We start from the raw sequence: 21412 nt of genomic DNA, 5'->3' as shown, positions 1-21412 counted from the left end.
AGGGATTAGGAATGAGTCCCTCGTTTTCTAGCTTGGATGATGAGTGGGTGGCAATGCACTCACATGGAAACCATGCATCACCTCTGTGCAGCGTTGGGTTCTGAGAACTCCCTGTCCCACCTGGTTCCTATGGGAGCTGCCCTGAATGGGTGAAGGAGCCCAGCTTCCTAGAGTGGGGATTGACTGGTCCAGAGGTGAACACCTGATCTGAACACAGACTGTGGAAAACAGAATAATGGCCCCCAAAGATGTCCACACCCTAATTCCTGGAGCATGTGAACATGTTCCCCTGCGTGGCAAAAAGAGACTTTGCCAATGTCTGGAGGTAAAAAGAGTATCCTGGATTATCCAGATGGGCCCTTACAAGAGGGAGACAGGAGGATCATAGTCAGGGAAGAATCAATGGGTGGGAGCTAAAAGGAAGCAGGTTTCAACCTGTTAAGAATGTTTTCACACTTAGAACTTCTCAAAATGGAATGTGCCAAATGGCCTTTATTAGAGGGTTAATTATGCCATATTGATATAGCCAGGTCCTTCAAGAATTTAAATTTATGGAGATGCTCAACATAGAAAGTAAAAAAAAAATTTTTTTTTGACTACATGATTCTATTTATATATGTCCAGAATAAGCAAATTCATAGACACAAAATAGATTAGTGGTTCTCAGGGCCGGACAAAGGGGAGAAGAGGGAGTGACTGCTAACCAATACGGGGTTTCCTTACAGGGTGACGAAACTATTCTAACATTAGATGGTGTTAATGGTTACACAACCTTGTAAATATATCAAAAACTATAAATTGTATATATTTTTAAATATTTTATTTATTTACTTTTAGAGAGTATAAGGGAGGGAAAAAGAGAGAGAAACATCAATGTGACAGATACATCAACTGGTTGCCTCTCACATGCCCCCAACTGGGACCTGGCCCACAACCCAGGCATGCGCCCTGACCGAGAAGCGAACCAGCAACCTTTCAGTTCAGTTTGATGCTCAATCCACTGAGCCACACCAGCCAGGATGAATCGTATATTTTTGAAGGGTGAATTTTATAGTACATGAATTGTATTAAGAACAAAGTATAATAAATAAAAAGATTGTAGTATGTATTATGTATATATACAATAAGTAATTGTATATAATAAGAAAAATTATGCTTAATTTTTAAAAACCATACACAGAGATTGCAATTTTGTCAACTATAGCTCTGCATCCATATGGTGAGAAAATATTCTGGAAGAAAATACAAAGTGTTATCTATGTTCTATAGGGTAGTGGGGTTATTTGATATCATAAATGTTATACAATAAACAGCACTTTTTTTTAAATCAGAAAAAATGCTTTTGTAAAATGGGACTGGGCAGCCTGTCGAAGTAACAAGCTTCTTGTCTGGGAAACAGTCCCACAAGTTTGAGAATCACCAGATACGGATATTCACACTGGGAGTTTGACCTACAGTGTTTGGCCCAGTCCTTTAAACTAAGATAGTATAATTTTATAATTACTTTTTCATTTATTTTACATTTAAAAAATATAATCCATTGTCTCAAATCTTGAATCTGGTACCAGTCTGGGGGGGGGGGGGGGTTTCATCTTTTACAGTAACCAAAAAAAAAATCCCAACTTGAAGGATATATTAAGACTCAAAAAGGGAAAGAAAAGTAGTTTAAAAGCAAACCACATGCTTATAAGCAGGCAGAATAAAAGGATTATGTTGCACCAAACTATTCAAGAAACGATCCAACTAGAGGAGACTTGGATTTTCCCTCATTTTTGTAAGTGAAAATAAAACTTTTAAATGTGACATTTGAAATACTCTCTGAACCTGTAAATACACACTCCCTCCAAAGGTTGGGGACACAGAGGCAGCACATAAATAATTGTAATAAGGAAAACTGCCAGCTTTTTTTAAAACCCAAGTTCAGGGACTGTGGGCCACAAGATGAGAAAGCTGGCCAGCTGCTCGGCCTCGGCAGCTTTCCCGTGGGGCGGGGCGTGGGGCGCTGGAGCGCGAGCTAACCCCGCCCACTCCTGGCAGAGGGTTGAGGGCAGTGGGAGAGGAGATGCACCAAGCTATAAAAAACTTCTAAGTTTTATTGCCTTCTAAGGCGTCCTGAGTCACCAGGGCTCCAGCCCCCGGTGCCCAAAGAAGTTCAGCTCAAATCGGAAATGCATGTTTTTTTTTTTTCCCCCTGAGCCAAAGCTGCTGAAAAACCAGATGACGTTGTCCCTTGAACTAAATCTCTTACAGGCGGTGCGGTAGCTTCCTATTTCCGTCCTGCGAGGAGGGTGGAAGTTACTTACTGATCGGTTTCTCTGACCCACGTTCCAAGGTTGCATCAGTCTTAATAGCAGGCTCACCCTCCACTCCACCCCCAGCGTGGTGCTGCGGAGACTTTAAAAATCCCATTTGTCATCTCATAGCATACGGCACTCCTACACTATTTTGCCTCCCACCCTTTAGGCTGCAATTTCAATTTAAACACCAAGTTTGGTCAGAATCCTAGAAAGCCACAGGTAGGAGGTGCCTGGTCTAATAATCTTTTACCAACAGGGAAAGTAAAGAAGGTAAGAAGGTAAGGGACCATGGCTACGGAGGGACAGAACCAAAAGCAGGTGCCAGGCCTGTCCCCATGGTGCTGTCCACATCCCTGGCACAGGGAAAGGTTTCTACTCTGAGGTTCTGAATGGAGCGCAACCCACTCCATTTTCCTCAGCTACCGTACCCTTGGCATGGCAGACGTATGTGCTCGGGTAATGTAAAATCCCCATCTTAACTTTAAAAGTGTATTTCTTCACACAGTTCCTAAAGAGACTTGGATTAACATTGAAGTTAAAGGAAAATCAGTTTTTTTATGGTGTACATTTTCTGCATAAAGCAAGCCCAGATACACTAATAGTCCAAGAGATTGGGTTAAAATGTCAGTTAACAACACCCAAACTACTTAAAATTAGAGTTAAGGCTACAGTAGGATGTATCTATGGTATTTCTGGCCCATCACCTACCAAGCTAGAGCCCAGGTGGAATTACACCCGCGGGTAGGTATATCTTGTTCACTGAGCAAAGGGACTGAAAGCTACGCAAGCTAAAAACCTACACAGTTCGCCGTTAGAGATGAAAGGCTGCAGAAATGTTTATTGAATACAGTGCCAGGTTTATAAATAAAACTTATTTACAATTTCCATAGAGTTGGTCCCCCATCAGAGAGGTGGTAAAATCTCCAAACAGTTTATCTCAAGATTTACAGAAACGTTCAAGTACATCTCCTTTGCAAATCGCCACGGTGAAGGGTTAACTTCAGTAACAAAAGAACTACCACCATCTTTGCTACAGACGTGTTTAATGAACATTGTAATAGATCTGGAGAAAGAACACACGCTCCACCCACGCCACTACCTTCTCACTCCAAGGGATACAGACAGCAAGTGTCTCCTACTGGACAACTTCAAGGGATTTTTAAAAAAAAAAAGAAAAAGAGTAATTGCCAGCTGGAGGGATAGATTAAGACACATTCGTGGAATCTAGTCATTGCCAAAAAGATGAATTCAGGATATAGTACAATAAGAGGGTTAGTTAGGATATACAGTAATTCAAATGTTCAAAATAACTGAATAAATGAAGAGTAGATGGACCAAATTTACATTCTCTGCTTAGGAAGAAGTTCCCAGTACGCTGAGGGGCTAATAATATGCTGCTACTCCGACGGCCACGGCAGCGCTCGGCCTGCCGGACAGCCACCCGTTACAATATGGTTACAAGTACAGTCAAGACATGCATTTATAAAGAGAATATAAAAATATGTACAGTAGCTAATTTTCCATGTGTTCTAAGTTGCTGAAAGACACCAATTAAAAGTGTGCAAAAATTCATCTGTCAAAAAAAAAATCAAGAAAAAGCCTTCCTTGGCAACGGTGCGGTAAAAGCCCATCTGAAATATCAAGATACATTTGCCTCGCTCAACACCTACCCCCAACAGATGGAGAACAAAACTAGGAAAGTGTTTGCCAAGTACTCAGCAGTTTTTATGGCAAGTCTCAGGCTCAAGCGGGATGCCAGTTAAAACTAGTCACTTTATATATATAAATATATATATATATGTCTATTTATAGAGCAGTTAGAAGTAGGGGCAAGAGTTTACAGGAAGGTGCTAACCAACTTCAAAAGTGCTGCCACCAGTCAGCTAGCTATCTCCTCTCAAACTCTCGCAACTGCAAACTAAGCCCCAGGCTGGTCGACCCCCCAAGTGCCAGAGAAAAAAGGCTGCAGTGGGCTCGGCTGCACCTCTGCTCCAGACTGGAACTCAGCATCCCCTGGGGGAAAAGCTTAGGGTTCCCGTGTTGGGCCCTGGCCACATCAAAATCTAGTTTCAAAGGCAGTCCTTCAGGAAAGACCGTGGGACCACTACAATGGAGCCCACCCAGCTTCTCGAAAGACTTGGTTGAAAGGGTAAGGTAGAAGGCCAAGTTTCCAACAAGTCACCCTAACACTCTTTGAAACTACCAAGAGGTCATCTACCACAGCCCTGAACCTGGGTCAATAGTCAGGCTACTGGACCTCCCTGCAAGGAACATCCAGGTCAGTAACTTAATCCAAACCAGGAGCCCTCGGTCCTATCTTACCAGAACCCCCAAAGTATTCTTAGATGTTCCTTCAGGATTCAGAACTTAGGAAAGCCAAAGCTGGCTCATGATGTTGGCCTCTCTTCTACCAACCAGAGTCTAAGGCCCGGCTGCAGAGGCAGGTGGGCGGGCCCCTCTCCACGGCTCTGACCCACCCCTCTGGCAGGAAATCTAACAAGCTGCAAAATGCCAGAAAGACAGGGAGTAGGAGAGGGGGAAGCCAAGGGTCTCTATAAATCAGCCCTGAAGGCACCCATCTGGCTGCCAAGAGCTTCTCACTGCCTCGCCAGCAGCCCGCCACTGTTCCCTGGCAAATTAAAACCTCCCACACACACACACTGAAAACCCCAATCTCCTTGCTAATAAGATACCACCAGTTAGCACCCTGGAAAATGCACAGCCACTTTCGCACTAAATGCAACATGCCTTTAAAGGGGCTTTTTAAGCAGACCAATCCCACTGCAAAGACCAGTCCCAGCATCTTAGTTTTGGTTACAGGTTTATAATTAGACACAAAATTCCCTCTGGGGTGGTGTTTTACTTTCAAGCTGAGGGCTACCATTAGTTCTACTTAGGGGGGAAAAAAGCAAAGTCAATTTTTAAAAAAAAGTAAGAGGCGGCTAAGGTAGGCTATCATCATAACTTAAAAATCGCGAATCAAAGGTGACTGGTAGTGTCTTTTAGGCATGAAGAGACTGGCTTAGAAAAGTGACTACTGCTTCTACCACACACAGCGAGGATTGAATTACAGACACACTAAATCATGTCTCTTGCACAGATGGTCTCAAATAGTTACATAAAACAGCAGCACAATTGAGAAGAACCCCTAAATACATGCTTGAGAAAAAGTGGTTTTTTTCCTTCGTTAAGAGCTCTACTGCCTGAATAATCATTAAGTTACCATGGTTCACTACCCCCCTCCCCCCCGTGAAAATACAACAGACCTACATGTCCATAAACATGAAGCAGTCAGTATTTGCTTGGTTTTAGGCAAGGTCTCAGGCTCAGAGGTTGGTGCTGGGATGCTGGGAGGGAAACCCAATGCTGGGCTGGGGGCAGTTAAAGGTGCACTGGCCTCCCCTCCAACTGCCTCGTCCCCGTTTAGATCTCAGCTTTACAAAGCATTTAACACCACTTTAAGTTAATGGTCTTTTTATTGGAAAAAAAAAAATAAAAAGACTAGCATTTACAACTTGGAATGGACGTAAATTGTCATTTCTTGAACAGCAATGTTGATGGTTGTGCCGCAGGCCACAGCCACAGCCTACCTCTGCTGGCTCCGGGTCGCGGTCCAGAAGGTTTTAAAAACAGAGTCCAAAGATGCTCCCTTGGTAAAAGTTTCTTTTTAAAAAATTTTTGTGACTGGTGACAGCCTGACACCCATTTCGCTCTAGATATGCAGACAACGCTAAACCAACACACGTGAGCACGCCACCGAGATGCGTAGCTGTCACCGTGGATCGGGGCACATGGAAGTACAAGAGGACCACCCTGCTTGTGGGGCTACGTCGGGACGGTTTATCCTTCACCCATTTTTCTACACACATCCTGAGGTAAACCAATTTTAAATGTGTTCGCTTTCAGTAAACCTGCTACGACAATTTATACTAACAAACCGAATTAGAACCCATTTGAATAGGTTTTGAATTTGTTTTTTCGTTTTTCATTTTTAATACAAATGCCTGACTGTGCTCAATTGTCAAGCTGCATGCATGAAAAACTGGCCAGCCCAAACGGTGTATTAATCATTAGCAATGGAACTGCAAGGAGTCCACTAAGTGCTTCCTTATCATTAAGGTAGTACAAGTATTTATATTGTAAAACTGATGTGTAGCTTGATCTTTAGGGGACAGGACCACCAACCAATACATGCAGATTTTTTGTGTGTGTGGACAGAAGGTACTTTTGACATTCAGTTTTGCTATATAGAAACAGAATGAGTAAATGATTTTTTTTTTTGCAAGAGGTAAGTAAAAGATTCAATTTGATTCTTCTAGAGGGGGGAAAAAGTTGAAAGTAGGTCTTCATTTTGCAGTCATCATCTGTACGAATTCTGAAAAGACAAATAATAACCAGCTTTATGAACACATCTCTGCATAAAAAAATACCAGTGAACGTGTAGTGAAGCAATGAACTTGTGTGGCTTGCAAAGGGAAAACTATTAACTAAGCGAAAGAAACGTAGTGTTTTACCTTCATAGTTGACTTGTCCATCTCCATCAATATCTGCTTCTCTGATCATTTCATCTACTTCTTCATCTGTTAGTTTTTCTCCTAAGTTTGTCATGACATGACGTAGTTCTGCCGCACTGATGTAACCATTGCCATCCTGTAAACATTCAGCAATTGTTACGACCAGGGGCTGGTAACGATAGTAGGTCTTTGACTTAATCATGCCCTCTCAAGTTACGGCCAGCTCTGCTCCCCGTGATAATTCTCCGATCTCCAGTTCCCACCTCTACCCACTACATACATGCAGTCATCAAAGGCAGAACATACAGGAGCTTTTCAAAAGTAAGAGAAACTGAAAGTAACAAGAAACTTGGTTCATATTTTCTCAGGTATTTATTATGATTACCCTTACCCGATAAGGTTAATGCAATAAGTCAGGATATTTGAAAGTGAGATTTCAGAGACTCGGGCAGTTAGGTAAGTGTTCTAACCAAAAAGATTGTGGGAACTTTTAGAAATCATAGCAAAAAAGCAGTCCTTAAGTATCATCTGCAATGCAGATGCAGGGTTACCTTGTCAAAGACTCGGAATGCCTCACGGATTTCTTCTTCGCTGTCTGTATCTTTCATTTTTCTAGCCATCATAGTCAAAAATTCTGGGAAGTCAATGGTGCCATTACCTCAAATTAGAAAACAAAAAGCTCTGTAAAATAAGTACTCCAGCAATGCTTCTCTGCGGTAATAATTTTAGAACCACTTTATAGAATAGTGAGCACTTGCTAAGACAAACTGGTAAATCATTTTATTAGGTTGGACCATTTGTAGGTCTAAAGTGTTGAAATACTTCACAGGGCAATTCCACATGACCCACATAATTCAAACTAATCATCGTGCCCTGACAGCATTTAATGTTGTGAAGGGAAGTGCATATGCAAATCCCTGGCCACTGGAGGGGCTTGTACAGTGCAGGAGAAAAAGGCGTGGCGCACTGCAGGCTGCATCCCCCTCCACACCCCCAGGGCAGCATTCCAGATTATCTCCCCAACCCGCTCCTGCTCCACTTGGGGCGATCCTCGGAGATCCAGCTCCACCTTGGCTAGTGATGCTGGTCAAGGCCTAGATTCAGGCCCCCAGGGATGAAAAAGATCATGAGGAGCACAAACTTGACTTTATTATGCCATGGACCACGAAGTGTTAAAAAGTCTTCTCCAGGGGGCATTTCTCAGCCACATTATGGTTAAGTTACCTAATCGTTTCTCCCCACTCAGGATCTTTATTTCCCATTAAGGGCAAAACTCAAGTGCTTTCATAGCTCAGATCATTAACATTAGGAAACCGTGTCAGAAGAATCTGTTCTATGGCCAGTATTTCAAACAACTCTTCCTCTAAGACTAAGAGTTGGATGAACACGTCAAAGACAAACCATCCAATTAACAATGTAAGGTGCGTTAAATGGAAATAAAGTTAAATTAGAAGAGCCTTAGGCTAGTTGCTCTTTTTCACCAGCACCTTTAAATCAAAACAGTAATTCAGAGACCCCTTCAAGTTCTTTTGGCCTCCAAAATTTTAAAGCGTTACTGATATCCATGCAAGTCAGTACTAATTATTTGGCATGCTCACAGCCAAGCGGAGCTGTGTGTCCTTAGGCGTTATCATATCTATTCACCGCACATACTAGATTCTGTCACTGGGACCTCCCCCTCCTCCACCTTGTTCCAGTCAATCTCGGGGAGCCTAATACACTTTGCCAGTCCCCAAGCCCAGTGTGTACACAAAAGAGGAGGGAGACATCGCATGTTCCCCGACAGCTGATCACCTTAGCAAACTAGAGAGAATTATGTACAATTTTTTTCCAAAATATTAAGGATGAAAACAGTCTTTAGAAGTAGCTGGAATGGGCTGAAATTATTTTTAAAGAGTTTAACCCAAACCCTTGCTTCTAAATGTATGTGACCAGATAAGTATAACTCAACTTTATCACCTTTTGAACTCTATTTTTTCAATGACTACTATTGAGTCAATCATCTAGAAAATAGTCTCGATCCAATCTCTTTATCTTAGCTCACCTTTCGAAAATGTACTATGTTCTACCATGTTACGTAGGATATTTACTAATAAATATATATGGTCTCCAAAAATGCAATAATTGGGGGTGGGGGGTTTCTCTGAAAACTGTTTACTGATGGAAGTGAGCAATATGAGGTCTACTGTCCACTGTTCTGAAGTTCAGAAGAATAGCTAACTGACTGATGACCAACTGCTGCAGCGGTCACCGCTTGTCCCTTCCTGCTCCACGCTTCGTACATCTTTTCCTTCTATGAGGTCCCGTAGATCTGCTCCCTACAGTCGCCATGCAGTCCCCCTCCAAGTCTCACACAATTTTCCAAATTCTCTTCAATAAACACAGGTACAGCTCACACGGTATCCAATTCCATTTAATGTCTAAGAATGCTCTTCACCCATTTCACTTGGGCGTTTTTCTTCTCCTCTTAGAGATCTTTTTAAAAAGATCTATGGCTATTTATTTTTTACTTCCTCACAGAACTCAGTGCAGACTCCTGGGCCAGTTGTCTAAAGACTGAGCTGTAGGTCACGGCAGGTAGAAAACAACAGCACTGTGATCCGATCCAGGAACTATCCTAGATGGTGAGCAGGGCAACAGGCAGGCCCCTGGTCTTCTATTTTAATTGTCAATGGCCGTAAGGCAACCAGAGAAAGGATCTCTGCACATTTGTTTTGCTCCGGGGACCTGAAAGACAATCTCGGAACACGTCTGCACTTGAATTACACAACACTGGCTCTCATTCATAGTTCTAAAGCCCTTACCGTCAGCATCCACTTCATTGATCATATCCTGCAATTCAGCTTCTGTTGGGTTCTGACCCAGTGACCGCATGACAGTGCCAAGTTCCTTTGTTGTGATGGTGCCATCGCCATCTTTGTCAAATAGGGAGAAAGCTTCCTTGAATTCTGAAAACAAAAGTTTACCTTTTAGAATGAATGTCTTTACCCAGTCACAATACATACTTCCCTGGGGCTTGCCAAAGCAAGCTGTCCAAGGTGTGCAAGTTATCAGAAACTGCCTGGTCTTTATCTACTGAAATAAAGACCACAATCATCCTGTTGGACTGCCTTTATACAGCGGTCCATAAAGCAAACAGTGACCCTGTTACCCAGCTCCAGAAAACCAAATATTCTCACAGTTTTAAAGAAGGCTAAGCTTGGACATGTTTAACTCAGTCCTACATCCAATAAGACAAGTAGAGATTGGTCCGTGTGTTCCCTTAAGGTCTCTTCCTGTTAAATTTCTACAGCCACAGAACGCCTTGTTCATAGCAGCATGACGGTCGCTAAAATGTACGTTCCCAGGTAACCAGTGGGTTCTTTCCACACATCATTCAGAACTCTCATATGCCAAAGGCATTCCTGGTTTCCTAAGAGAACCAACTTGAAAAGTGCTCCAAGGAATATTATAATCTAAACTAACACAATCCCTTTCTTAATTATTATAATGATCTTAACACCCATTTTTGCCCATTCCCACTGATTCTAGAATAGCAAGTACAATGTGCCACGGTGGAATACTAAAGGACCTGTGGCATAAAAATTCTAAACTACGTATCTGAGTCCAAACTCAGTGCAACCTCATTATGTACAAAACCTCACACTGAAACAGAGTCAGCTACTCCTGAGTGTAACAAATGGAGAGTCTTAGTTCAGTTCCACTTCCTTTCACGTTGTCTCCAAAATACTGGCAAGGAGTAACATCTGACCTAAATATTTCTGCTTGTTTTCACTTATAGATTCTTAGAACACTGTTCAGATTACAGGAGAGAGGGGACAGAGGAGTCACCAAAACTGGCTGGTGCGTAGGTCTGGTCTACTGGGGACCTCCCGAGGTCATCAACTTACCAGCAATCTGTTCTTCAGTCAGCTGATCAGCCTACGTGGAGAAAGAAAAGGTTATAATTCAATCTACAACACATTGAGATCAACAATGTTGCTCCAGTTACACTTTTAATAGCGACCTTTTATCAATATTTAAAATATATTGATTGAAAACTTTAGCATTGTCATTTAGAAACTCTTCAGACTATTTTAAAAACAAAGGATGACAAGAAAGTAACAAGAACTCCCTTCAAGGCTTCTTTTCTGGGCCTGTGGCTGTGTGCAGTGAGGTCTGACCAGGAGGTCAGTTCATAATTTGAAAAATGGCACCTCTAGTGGCAAGGGATCCCAGAGCATAGGCGGCAGCAGCAGGCTCTGAGCAAGAAGAGCGCCACCTACCGCTCCAGGGGCGCCACAGTCTCGCTCCCAAGCACGAAGGGACCCAGCCTGACGCTGCTGTCACCGCAGCCAGGATCGCGTCCAGGGGCAGGCTTTTAGCGCACCTTGCGCATTGCTGTGAGCGCTCCAAATCTCCAAATTGACATTACATAATGACATTGGGCTGGATTAACAGGCTTTTATATCCACTTTATGAGATACAATTAAGTGGAAAAAAATATACCACAATGAGTTACCCCCTAACTTCATTTCCACACAGTAAATGCTTTCAATCACTTAAATTGGGTGGTTTTTTGTTTCAATCTACCATTTACAATAGCTAATGCCCTCTGTCAAATTATCCTGATATAGAAGCCAGAGGAAAAAACGGAACCTCCTTAAGTGAGCTGTTAGAAAACTGCAATTAAGTCCACCAAAAACGACAATTTTGAGTCTATGCCCTCTCTTCTCTCAAGAGGAGGAACTTTGCTGGAAGATATATACCCACCCTGAAGGTGACATAACAGCTGCTCAGAAATGAGCACTTCACTGGAGGTGGTAATGGTCAGGGAGGTAATTCTCACTGAAACACTGAACCTGTGCCTCCAGCCAGGGGAATTGGAGATCTCAAGGAGGGCTAACATGTATTTTTATTTTAATGAAGGGCACCTAAGGAAGCCCCTTGCAAAATAAGTCCTAATAGAAAGCTGACGGTGTTTAGTCTAAAAATGAGAACTTTCACAAATAGGAATGGTGTTCCAATATACCGAAAAACTTTTTTTATATATAAAGGTACTGGGCCTTCCTCCCTCTCTACCCCAGTGACTGCCAAGCAGGTTTTCTTTATATCAAATGAGGAGAGACAATGATTTATGTAACGCCAGAGCAACCTCAGTCTTGTACAACAGGAAGCACTGCCACACCTCGGAAAAATAAGCTGTCAACCTCACTGGGGAGAGGAGTCCCACCACGCGGCAAGAATGTCGTGTTGAGAGCATCAGCCTTCCTCCAGCAAAAAAAAAAAAAATTATATATATATCTCCCAATGGCATTGGCCTTAGGCGCCAAGGGTACTCTGAACCTGCCAGGGGGCCATCTCCCACCCACCCAAGCCAGAAAACGCTGTGGGTGATGTCAGCCTTGCCGAGGGAGGAAGGGGGCTGGGGACAACACACCCAACGAGGCGCACACGCACATCTGGCTACCTAGAGGCTGCGGAGAAAGCGGAAACGTGGAGGGCATCTCCCCGCCGGCTGGGAAGTGGCGCGGAGTGGGGAAACGCCGAGCGAGGGGCCGGGCAGGGGTGCGTGCCTTCAGGGCAGACGAGGTGCAAGGGGACTGCCCCAGCGCCGGGGTGGAAGAGCCGCCCCTCACCAGCCAAGGCGACCGCCCACTCCCACTCCGGGACCGCGCGGCCGGCGAGGGCCGAGCCCGCCCCGCGCCTCCCACCCGTTTCAGCTCCCCCAGGCGGCGAGCCTGCCGCGCCGCCGTCTCCTCCTGGAGCAGAAACTTCGCGTCTCTAATGGAAACCGAGCCGCGCGCCAGCTCCCTCCTCCCCCGCCCCCCTCCGCCCCAATTAGCGCCAACCCAGCGCCTCCCGCGGGAAGGGGCCTCCGGGTGTGCCGAGGCTCCCGCACGCCTTTACTGCCGCCCTGGGGGGTGGGGGGGGGCGGCTCCAGGGGTGTGAAACACGGACACGGGTCCGGCCACACCGCGGGGCCCCGCCCGGGCGCAGGGCTGCCGGCCCGCCGCTTCCGCCCTCCGCCCCCCACCCCTCGCCTTCCTGCCCCCACCGCACCCTTCCCCGGCTCCTTCCTTCCCAGCCCACGCCCGCGCCGCGCCCCCCGGGAGGGAGGAGGGAACAGCGGCTAACAGACGGCGGGGTCTACTGTAGTGGGGGAGCAACACTGACGGCGCCCCCACGCCCCGGCCGGGGCAATGTGCGCCACCCGCTAGCTCCGGCCCATTCATTCTCGCCGGCCCGCTGGACCCGCCGCCCCCGAAGCCGGGGAGAGGCGGCGGGATGGAGGGGGCTAGTGCCCGGCACCGCCCGGCTCCCCCGCCCCCCCGGGGCCCCGGCCGAGGCGCGGCGCCGCGGGCAGCCCGGGTGCGGCGCGCTGGTTGCAGTGGTGCGGGGCTGGGGGAGGGGGTGGATGCGGAAGCCCCGCTGCCGCTGCAGCCTGAGCCCCTGGAAGACCCAAATTTAGAGGATCCTTGGCCGAAGAAAGGGAGATGCAAATCCGAAATGTATCCTTTTCGACCGCAACTGCTGCGTAATACCCGGAAAAGGGGGGAGAAACTCCCACCAAAAAGAAAAAAAACGCGAAAAGAGAAAAAAAACAGGCTGAAGTAACAATTTGGTAAGAAATGGGCAGGCAACTGCTACTCCGGCATTTGCCACTCCCGACCTACCATGGTGCGAACGAAGGAAGAGCAGAGGGACCGAGGGTGGCTGCACCAGCCTAGGGGCTGTGACGGGGGAGGGGTTCCTCCGCTGCTGCTGCTGCTGCTGCTGCTAAGGCGCGGTGCGCGCGGAGCGCTGAGCCACTGCCGCTGCTACCACCGCCTGCGCCGCCGCCCGACTGCAAGTAACAGCGCCTCGCCCGCGAGACTCCCAGCCCGAATGCCGAAGTGCGACCCTGCGCTCTGTGCAATATATACGGCGCTCCGTATCCCTCCGCCGCGGCCGCGGCCGGCTCGCTCAGCGCCGCCGTCTCGCCGAGAGCCGCGCTGCGAAGGCCGGGCCTTGCCCGCTTGGCCCCGCCCCCCGGCGCGCCCGGCCTCCCGCCGCCCCCTGCGCGCCCGCCGCTGGCGCCGACCCTGACCCGGGACCCCGGCGCCGAGCGTGCAGGGGGAGCTGCGGGGAAGGCGGGGTGGGATCAATCCCGGGCCAGGGCGCGGGCAGAGCGCCTGCAGAGTCCCGACCTGGGGGGCGGCCTGGGCTTCCGAAGCCGCCCGCCCCTCACCCCAGCCGCACCCCACCTGGGAGCAGCGCTCCCCACCCCTCCTGCTCGCAGCTCCTGCCACGCCGCTGGGGCACCGGGTCGTGGGCAGGGGCTGCCGCGGGGAGCTGGGGACTGGGCGGAGAAATTGACCGCACACCTTCAGCTGCCAGGGACGGGGGTCTGGAAGGGGCGAAGCAGTTTGCCTCGTGCAAGAAATTCGTTGGACGGTTTTCTTCGCAAAATCTGAAACAATGTCTGAGACAAATATGCTCAGCTACTACGCTTCTTTTAATGTTTTTACATTTCCACTGAATTTTTTGTGTGCCTTAATATCACTCCCCTGCTGTTTTGTTCTCTTTTTCCTATGGAAAATACTATTATTCATTCTGACAGCAGTCTTACTAAAAGTAATGTACCTGTACATCTTCTGTGGACCTTGAAACCCATGCTTTGACTATTTTTCTCAATTTTACTGATTCTGAGAGGGATCGGATCTTCACAAACCCAGAGAAACAAAGAACAAACACTTAGAATCCCTCACATTACAGTTGGAGCAACACAGCGAATGGACTCGACTATGGAGCTAGACCAAATTTTAACCTACAACCTTGATGATATTTATTTTTAAATAGTATTTTAATCTTTAAATTTACTAATGTTTTCCCTTTTATTCTGTACGCTAGAAAAAGGGACTGTTCCAGCTATTGATTTGAAGCCCAAAACTTGTTAAAAGAAAGAAGGAATCTTGACAAAAGGAAAACGCTGCAGTTTCTTTTCTTGCCAAGGCAGAACACAATTTCATCTTTTGTTTACAGGGCCTGGGCAACGGTTGCAAGTTATCATTTGCTTACTCTGTTTCAGAGAACAAGGCCAAGTGTGTGATTGACAAGCTCTGCTAGAAAGAGCCTTGCTTGGTTACGTTTGTTTCTGGCTTTGACAAAGTCCACAGAAAGATGTTTGAAAAGAAGGGACGATGTTCAGGCACATTGCAGATGCCACAGGACTTCTCGGGTAACCTTAGGCAATCATCTGTGGGGCTCTTCTTACTTTCATGTTCCTTCTAGAATGCTGCAGAAAGGGTGAACCTGCTCTTGAACAGAGCTGCAGCAGTAAGGCAGTGGATCTTCCTCTGCAGATTAGAGAGACATTATTCAGCTCACAAAGTATCATCATCATCATCATCACAATTCTGTGCTCATGGAGATAAGCCGGAATAGGAATAAGTGTTATGTATCAATGGGAGAGTTAAAAATAGGGAGATAGAGGAAAGGGGACTAATACAAAGTCAATTTAAAGGGCATTCAATAATTCAGTGAGTTACAGTGTAAATGGCCCAACACATCATTAAAACTGTTTCATTCCTAAAGGCATTTGTTTCTTTTGTCAGGTTCCTCACATAGTAGTTAATTAAATACATTTTCAAACATGGGATGCACTCTATAAGGAGGAGGAAATAATAGCCTAGAAATGAAATGTGTTTAATTATTAAGGATTCATTAGTTTCTAATATTCTTTCATTCCTTATTATTTTGGTTAAATTGCTACAATCTATAGTTTCTGTAAGAACAGTGTCGCTCAGAGAACCATGGGGAGGCAGCGAGCAGAAAAAAAGAAGTTTATTTGAGGGAATTAGCAAGTGGGGAGGAAGCCTTGCCGTGAATGGCCCGACTCTGGGGTCCGAGGAAAGGAGGGGCTGTTTTATAGGGGGAAGAAAAAAGAAACTATTGAATTCAGTCGTTATCTCGCAGCTATGAGTCTAGGGCTCATAAAGGCCAAACGGAGGGCAGGCAGGTTGATGTACCCCATTCTCATGGGAAGCTCCCAGACAGCTGCAGGCGGGCGGGGGCGGGCATGGCGTGGGAACCCAGGTTGTCGGTTTCGAAAACCAGGCATTCTCTAAAATAGTATTTCTTTCTCTGTCATGTAACCTATTTCACCCAAATAAAATACTTTCCGTGGCTTTAATTACTAAAAACTACATTTCCAAATCATTTTACTTATTACAGTAAAATTCATTATTCTGATGCTTCATATTTACCACCTAGTTATCTTGTGGTAATTTTTAATGTATCAAATCACATCTTAGGCCTTGGCAGGGTGGCTCAGTTGGTTAGATCATTGCCCCGATACACTGAGGTTGCAGGTTTGATCCCCTGTCAGGGCACATACAAGAATCAACCAATGAATGCATAAATAAGGGAACAACAAATCTCCTCTCTCTGTCTCTCCCCTACCTTACCCTCTCTAAATAAATAAATAAATAATTTTAAAACTCTCATTTTAGCTTCCAAGTCTATTGGGTTTGTAATGAGGTCATACTTTATTCAGGTTTATGGCTAGTTTGACACATTGAAATATAAGAATATCAAGTGACTTGCCCAAGATCTTACCATGAGTCAGGATGGAGCATAAAATAGAGCATGAGTCCTTGCTCAGGGCTCTACTCTTAGGTTATATATTACTGAAATTAATATCTGAAATTTTTAAACATGCAATATGAAGGATTTGCCTACTTCATGAAGCACATTCTTCTAATTGCTTAGAGGATCATGGGGTTTTCATTAAAGTTAAATACAGTTGACCCTTGACCAGCACAAAGGTCACAGTTTGAACTGCGTGGGTCCACTTATATGTGGATTTTTTTCAATAAATACCTGTACTGTTGGGAGTCCACGGATGTGGAGGGCCAACTATGTACATCCATCTGTGCCATTTTTATATTGGTGACTTGAGCATCCTTGGATTTTAGGGTCCACAGGGCCGCAGGAAGCCCTGGAACCAAACCCCCACAGATACCAAGGGACAACTTAAGTTTTGGATGCATAAAATGTTATACGTAGATTTTTCAACTCCCTAGGGGGCCGGCACTCCTAATCCCCATGTTGTTCAAGGGTCAATTATACAATAGGCCCCCTTATCCACACTTTCACTTTCTGAGGTTTCAAATACAGTTAACTGCAGCCCAAAATATTAATAGAAAATTCCAGAAATAAACAATTTATAAGTTTTTAAATTGCACACTGCTTTGAGTAGCATGATGAAATCTTGAGAGTCCTGCTTCATCCTGCCTGGGACATGAATCATCTCTTTGTCCAGCATCTCCACGCTGTAGGTTAGTCACTTAGCAGCTGTCTGAGTTATCAGATAGACTGTTGCGTTATCACAGTGCTTATATTCAGGTCACCCTTGTTTTACTGAATAATGGCCCCAAAGTGCAAGAGTAGTGATGCTGGTAATTCAGATGTGCCAAAGAGAAGCCGTGAAGTGCCTCCTTTAAGTGAAAAGATATGTACACATAGAAAATGGAGTATATATAGGTTTGGTACTCTCTGAGGTTTCATGTATCCACTGGGGGTCTTGGTACATAATGCCCACAGATAAGGAGAGATCTACTGTAGCTTCTTGTAAGTTAATTAACTTCCTAATTAATGAAGCAATCAGCAATCAGGAAAATAAGCTACATTATTGTGATACCATAATATACTGAGCACCAAGTCTATAGAATGTCATGATATTGAGAAAAAATGGTTGATTATTATTTAAACAAAATAATGTTAAATAGAACAAGAGAAGAAAGAATGTAGCCCCAAACCAGAAAGTTCAGGTTTGAATATCATTTCTGTTACTAACCAGATCACTCCACCCCTCTGAATCTGACAGAAAGAATATAAATGCAATTATTGTACAAACTCATGGATAAAACCAGAAGTTGGAATTTAATCTATATATTCCTTCCAGCTGTAAAACCATATGCCTGAGATTATAACATAAATGATTATTAAAAATATATGTTATATATGTCATATACATGCACATGCACACAAATATACATATGTTGAAGATGAAGAGGAGAAATGGAAGTAGTTTAAAAATAAAAATAACATTTGCTGAGCATTTACTATAGCCAGGCCCTGTGTTAAGTGTGTTATTTCATCCTTCTTCCTATCCCATGGGGGAGGGGTCACAATTATCCTTACATGGAAACTGAGGCACTGAGAGATTCAGTGACTCACCTACGTTAAGTGGTGGAACCCAAAAATTTAGCTCATAGGACCAAGCACATAAGAATCACACTGTACTTCCTATTATTTAATAGAACATATTTTTAATTTAATTTTTTCTTTGGGGAATGGCTAGATTAAAATTTGATTTTAAAGAGGTACTTCTTATCCAATGATTTAAAATTAAAATAAGATCACAGAAATGTAGTGATAGCGACATCTTGCACACAAGGAGCAGAGTGTTCGTGAAAGAAAACTCAAGCAACAACATTGACTTTGTGAGGCTTTCTAGGTGAAGGACATTTTTAATTTTGCAGATGAGGCCTACACCATCCCCAACTCCCTCCTCTCGGCCCCCTAGTCCAATAAATTATGCACCATTTGGATTCTCTACCTCACTAATCATCTCCAATAGCCAGAACAGATTCTTGCTGTTTGTGTGTGGATTTACATTTCTTTCTATGTTATACAGGATTATTACAAAAAGCTTTGCTATCTCTATCAACAGCATAATACCTCATTATTTTTTTCACTGAATATTTTGCTGTTATCGTTTTTTGGTTTGTTTGTTTGTTTTTTTGTCAGGCTATAACTTCACACTGTGAAAAAAACACTATCAGTGTTAACATATAGGGTGTCTATTCGTGTCCCATAATTTTAAGTGAATCATAACCAGACTACTTGTCCTGCTGTATGTTCCAGCTTGCAGTGTTCATCAACATATTTAGTTAATGGTGTAAAGTGAAATCTTTTCAAACAGCATCATTCACCCTGTATGTGCGCCCAGTTCTTTCTTTTTTTTTTTTTTTAAGTGCTTTCCTTTGTATAGTAGAGGACACCTCCTGCCCTCCGTGCACAGAGCTTGTGCTTGTTTTGCTAGTAGCTGTGGTGATGGATTTGCACTAGTCCCTCTCTGGCCTGGTCCACCCTTGTGACCAAGGGCATGAATATGTAACACAGCAAGGGGTCAGGGATAGAGAACAGAGCAAAATAATGGGCCATTAATGAGACTGGACCCATGACTTGAGCTCTGTGCTTTGACATACTGAGCTCTTAAGTCACAAGCAGCCAATGGTTATACAGACTTAGGGACCGAGTACATGAATTCAGATTTTAAATACCCAATGGGATAAGATCATAGTTTCTATGCTTTAGTTGTTTACACTAAATTCAAGCTGATTTTTGAAATAATGCAGCTGCCCTTCTGAGCAATGTGTTCACTAAGTTATATTATTGTGGAAATTCTTGAATGACCATTTTCCCATTAATCCAAAAATCAAGTGCAAAAGTAGCTTTAATCAACAGAGAACAGTAACCAGCAACTTCTCATTTCTACTGTATGTGCTAGAGTGGGGGACAAACCAGACAGCAAGTCTAACACATCCATGCAACAATAGGCATTTAGCAGCTTACAAATGATTTAACAACTATTCTGTTGAGAGATGTGTGGCCACTGTGGGAAACAGGAATGGCAGGTTTGGGGATGACTCAGTTTGCTTGAAGAGCAGTGCCAGTTTTGGGCACAAATTGATACTTCCACTGTGGTCTTGATATGCAGAAAACTGGACCATAATCGTAAATCAGATAAACGGATGTTGATTGTGGATTATACCAAAGAATGGGCCTCACCAATTCCAATAGAGAGATGGTTTAGTTTGGTAACTGTGTGGTTTGGTTTTTATTCTTAATGAAAAACCTTTGTCCTACCTTCTGGAGCCATGCCGTCACATACAGTAGCCACTAGATATGTGCAGCTATTAAAATTAAAATAAAAAATTCTATACCTCAATTTCACTAGTCATATTTCAAGTACTCAGTAGGCTCACATGGCTAACGATGACCATATTGGACCGCATACTACATCTTCATGGTCACAAAAATTCTATTGGCTAGTACAACCATGTTTGCTTGGATGAAGAAGCTTGAGAATCCTAATTTTTTAATACCATGTCAACAATTTGTTATTCATCCCAATGAGTTTGTCCTCTTATTATCCATTCAATACAAAGCCATGAGATCAGTTTAATCATGTCACTTTTTGGGTCAAAAACCTTCATTGACTCCCCAATGCCCACAGGAGATAAAATGCTAAGTCCTTGTGCCTAGCACCCAAAACCCTTCAAAAGTTTGTTAATCTACTCTTTCAACATTTTTTGTTGTTCGATAAATATGAACTCTGTTACAAATTGGTTTGCTCTCTGTCGCCTGAGTACATATCAGGCCCTTCCAAGTCATTGCCTTTTCCATGCCATTTCCATTGCCCAGTGCCTGTTCATATCTTCACTACCTCTTTAAATCCTATGGTTTTTGCCCTGGCAGGTTAGCTCAGTTAGAGTGTTGTTCTGATATGCTAAGGTTGCAGGTTTGATCTCAGGTCAGGGCACATACAAGAAGCAACCAATGTGTACATAAATATGAGGAACAACAAATCAGTGTCTCTCTCCCACCGCCTTCCTCTGTCTCTCTAAAAATCAACAAATAAAAATCCTGTTATTAGAATAAATAAGTCCTATGGTTCTTCAGGACTAGTTTAAATCCTACATTTTTCAAACATTCCTGATTATCATAGCTCCCTGTGAACTTCTCTCCTGAATTCCTATATCTCTTATCCATTTCTGCTTGATATCTTTTCATGTACCTTACCTGCTCAACCAGATAGTAGCAGAAACTACCATCTTATACTCTTTGAATTCAGCATAGTAGCTGAGTCAGTAAATACCAAAAGATCATTTAATTGATTAGTGTTGAGCTCAGTTTACTCCTGGGACTGGAGAACATACCAGGTGTGGAATTTCCAAAGTAGAGAAGAAAGGAAAAGAAAGTTCTTTGCCCTAATGCTGAACTACCTCCTGAAGCCAGACTGCCTAGATTTGGTGGCTAGCCAAACTTCAGGAACACGCTGGACTGTTCCTGCTTGGATCCTAATCTGTATCCTATATGACCCTGAACAAGCATATACCTGGCCTGAACCTTTTTTCTTTGGCAATTTTCTCCCTATGTTTACATAACTGAATCCATTCCCTGCTTCCTGTAATGGAGAAAATATGGCCAAGGCCAAGGGCAACTTGAGCAGAAAAACTGGGTCTAAGTCCAGTGCAGATGCTTCTTGAGTTTTATTCATTCTAAGTAAAGACCCTGGGTCCTTGGATAATAAACCAGTTCTAGGCCTCACAACAGGATGCTTGGTTCCTTTGGTCTCCTATTTGCCTTCAGGAGAATTTTCATTTTGTGCAACTGAGTATTGGTATGCCCTCTCTATTCTCACATTCTCCTCCATAAACCAAGAGGGTAGACAGAAGTTTTATCTTATTTCAATGAAACATCACTCAAGGTTTTGTTATTTTTATTATTTTGAAAGTAGTTACTTCCTAAGGAACCTCTTCTGCAATATTGTGGAATATTAGTTGCTAC

At 44.0% G+C, this 21412-nt stretch overlaps 1 protein-coding gene across 1 annotated transcript; it reads right to left on the bottom strand.

The window, feature by feature from the left end:
* Positions 1–5754: 5754 nt before the first annotated feature.
* CALM1 (calmodulin 1) lies at positions 5755–13729 on the bottom strand. Its single transcript, XM_090271289.1, has 6 exons — positions 13468–13729; positions 10702–10732; positions 9616–9759; positions 7363–7469; positions 6812–6947; positions 5755–6672 (listed from the first exon to the last, which is right to left on the bottom strand). Exons 1-6 carry the CDS (start codon positions 13468–13470, stop codon positions 6644–6646), a joined length of 450 nt encoding a protein of 149 aa, XP_090127415.1. The 5' UTR covers positions 13471–13729; the 3' UTR covers positions 5755–6643.
* Positions 13730–21412: the final 7683 nt, after the last annotated feature.

Source organism: Furipterus horrens, unplaced genomic scaffold, assembly GCF_987537825.1.
Source record: "Furipterus horrens unplaced genomic scaffold, mFurHor1.1.pri manual_scaffold_3, whole genome shotgun sequence".
In the NCBI taxonomy this organism is placed as follows: Eukaryota; Metazoa; Chordata; class Mammalia; order Chiroptera; family Furipteridae; genus Furipterus; species Furipterus horrens.
The sequence above is the reverse complement of the archived record's forward strand: the minus strand, read 5'-3'. Positions and strand labels throughout refer to the sequence as shown.